The sequence below is a fragment of the Botryllus schlosseri genome, chromosome 15 (assembly GCF_051294905.1).
Source record: "Botryllus schlosseri isolate E-star chromosome 15, Bs_hap1, whole genome shotgun sequence".
Classification (NCBI taxonomy): domain Eukaryota; kingdom Metazoa; phylum Chordata; class Ascidiacea; order Stolidobranchia; family Styelidae; genus Botryllus; species Botryllus schlosseri.
In genome coordinates, this window is record NC_137250.1 from 23,348,877 (window position 1) to 23,352,337 (window position 3,461).

The 3,461-nt window shown below is 39.3% G+C and overlaps 1 protein-coding gene across 1 annotated transcript; it reads right to left on the reverse strand.

The window, feature by feature from the left end:
• Positions 1-237: 237 nt before the first annotated feature.
• On the reverse strand, positions 238-2,698 carry LOC145457570 (ribosomal RNA processing protein 36 homolog). The gene has a single exon (XM_080335793.1). The coding sequence runs from the start codon at positions 1,048-1,050 to the stop codon at positions 379-381; it is 672 nt and encodes a 223-aa protein (XP_080191919.1). The 5' UTR covers positions 1,051-2,698; the 3' UTR covers positions 238-378.
• Between the last annotated feature and the right edge of the window lie 763 nt (positions 2,699-3,461).

The following is a 3,461-nucleotide window of genomic DNA, read 5'->3' on the forward strand; positions in this document are numbered from 1 at the left end:
TGATATAACCTGAACTTGATCTAATTTCCAAGTTTTTGCGAATTCATTTGTTCCAATTCTAATCTAATTTGGAAAAAGCTGCAGCTATTTTATTGTAATTGTAATCTAATTTGGAAAACTGTGTAGGGGTAACCATAAGTATAATTCCAATCTAATTTGAGAAAAGCTGTGCTGTTAGATATAATTCTAATTCTTGAAAAAGCAGAAAAATGTCTAGTTGTCCAACTCTGAAGTAGTTCAAAAACATTACCAACATTACCGGTTACCAGTTGAGTAAGTAGTGCAAGTAGGCACAAACTACTTCAGAACTCGGAAATAGTAGTTCTTCGCTACCTACCAGCGACCACCTCTGCTGTAAAGTAGATTTGGCGTTACGGGCTACTTCGCTTTCTGAGATTTTTGATTTTTGTCCATCTTTTTCTTCTTCCTGTATTCCAAAATCATCTTCTTTTTGTCGCTGTCCTTTAAAAAGTACGGTTTCTTTCCTTCGACCACTTTACCTTTTTCCTCGCGACGCCATTTTTGGATCACTTCTTTCTCTTCTTTTCTTCTCTCTTTCTCGCGAGTTTGATTGTCCATCCTTTGGATCAAGTATTTCAATTTTTGTCGCTTTTCGGGGTCTTTGGATTTTTTCAGTTTTTTGCTCAGTATTCTCTTCTCTTTCGTTCGAATGTCTTCTAGGAACGAAAATCGGGCTTCGAATACATCTTTATCAAATTCACTCCCGCAGATTTGGTCAAATCGCGGGTCCCTCGCGGGATGTTTTGAACTCGAAGAACCGCGTATTTTACGAACTGGTCTTTTTGACGAGATTTCTTGAGGTCGATTCTTATTTTTGCGCACAAAATCAGTTTGTTTTTTAGATTTTGCCGACGATTTTGATTCGTTCTCCCTTTTCTTGACATGTGTCGCAAGCTTTTTATCGAAAACTTTAGATCCGACTGTCTCTCTCATAGTTACAAGTTCTTCCATTGAATATTCCCCTCGAAATGTTTCCTCTTCAACAGTCGAATCGATCTCGTCAGAGGAAGATACTTCATCCGAACTCATTGTGTAGCTGTGTTAAGATGCGAGATGCACGTACTCCAAATTTCTTTACTATATCGAATTTTAATCAAGCAAATCTACAAAATATAAGGCAGAATAATATCATTAACAATATTTCAGTCTGGGTTACCAAACTAGTGTCGAAGTTTGACTGCGCGCTTGCAAAACACTTGCAGGAAACAAGCTTGTTGCGAAAGTATTGCTAAAAGACGAGGCTTCAGGTCTGGCACGGTAAATGACACAAGCCCATACAGCACACTTTTTTCAGTTGAATCAGCATATTCTGTCTGTTAATTAGTAGGCTGGGCACAATGATATGAGTAGGCTAATTAAATCTGAATCGAGTATAAATTCTAATGATTAGAGTAGAGTACTGAAATAACTTGCCACAAAGAGTTGTTTATCAGCAAAAATTATAGTCCCGATAATATATTTCACTATGGAAGCGTTGAAACATTGATTAGTCGCATCACAGCATACGAGACATGCAATACACCGCTACATTAGAACAGCTTCTTGGAGGTACAGAACTTCAATATACAATTGAATTAGTATATTTACATTGAAATGAACCCGAATATTTTCGGCTGTCAGGGGTAATCGTCAGCAACTATTAGAGAATTCAAAAGAACATCGTATCACAAAATATGACGTGACCAGTACGGAATGATGAATACGAGAACGTTCAATGTACTATTTTTAGATGATACACGAACTCCTTTTGTTGACACAGCCTTGGCTGGTGTGTTTTGATAAAAGTCGACTCCAAGGCACACAAATGAAAGTGTGACTGACCCTTTCCGAGTATGCGAAATCTGTCGTCTCGATAATTTTTCGCACAGGCGCGCCACTCATCCGCTCAAGATTGATGCGGAACAATCAAAGGCCATAAATTCTGCAATTGGCAAACACTTGTTGGATAATCCCGCCTGTGCGAAAAATTATCGAAACGACAGATTTCGCATACTCGGAAAGGGTCGTTGACCGACACACAGCATTGTCACAAAGTGCAATGAAATAGGCATGGTCCAAAAATACCAAATTATGTCTAAAGTTATGTAGAACTGGCATTACATTTTTGTGGTTGCATAAAGGTACATATTTGAACTTCAAACATATTTCGCACTGTTACGGCGCCATATCATGCGATACTCAACCATTGAATCTCTAACGAGTAGATAACTTTAACTGCTACGTTTCTGTACATTGAAGCATGTTATAACTTGCCGGGTGGCACACAGGATTTTACGCATGACATGCCAGCTATTTAATTGTGATGGGATTGTGCGGTCATGTATCAGAAATGTGATGATGTGCAGAGCACCAGAGATACATAATCTACGTTTTAGAATGAATACAGTGGCAACTAAGTTTACCTTGAATAACTCAGTATCAGTGTATCAGTAATTTCTTCATTTCAAAACATCACAAGAGTGTGATACAATGAAAAGATAGAAAGGTGTCTATACGACTTGAATTTGGAGTATTCTTTGAAATCAGACATCCACCTGGGCCCAGGCCAGGGGCTTTCAACCTTTTTTTCCCGTGGCCCTGTTTGTGGATTTAAAGTGTTCTGAGGCCCACCTCTTCCCTAGAGTCATAGTCCTGCTCAATATGTGGTAATCGCCGACGCCGATATGCCTCATTTCACTAAGATATGCGCCTTTTTTTCCTGCTACGGTACTCATAATAAAATAGAAATTTCTAGCGACATAAAATTGCACAAAGAACATTTTCACGTTGATTAAATATCCTCAAAAAAGCAACTAACGAAATAATTTTGGGTCTCCATCGAGCTCCCCTCAATTGGAGGGGTTTAGGGAACGATAGCTGCGGCCTGTATAACAATTGTGTACAGTATGGCTGTTCCATGCATGTCACGAAACACGATGATCTAAAGCCCGCATCCACAAACTCAGTTTGCGTGAATTGAGTTTTAGCTCCACTATACTGGCGAAACTGTGGTAGCAAAACGATTCTGGGTGTCAGCTTCAAACAATCCTTAACATGATTTCGGTTAATGGGACACTACAGAGAAGTGGAGAAAGAATTTTTATTATGCACGCCTTGCGTTCGTCTTGTGCCTGCTGAAGTTGCGATTTCAGAACATTCAATTCAGACATGCAAACAATTCACTTTTACATTATGTGGCCTACATTGATTTCAAGGCCGGGCATTTTTAGACCGAACCTCCAAAGATTTATGAGCGGTTCTAAATAGGGTCAGTCGCAACATGTAAAATGATGTTAGTCCCATGCAAAATAAGTTCTGTCACCATTATTTTAGGGTTGGAGATTAGCGTGTTTAGGGTAGGGGTGGGGTTAGCGTATTTTGGGTGGGTGTAATGACCCTAAGATACAACCAACCCTAATGTCATCGCACCAACCCTGTAGCCCTAATTACTCTAATGAACC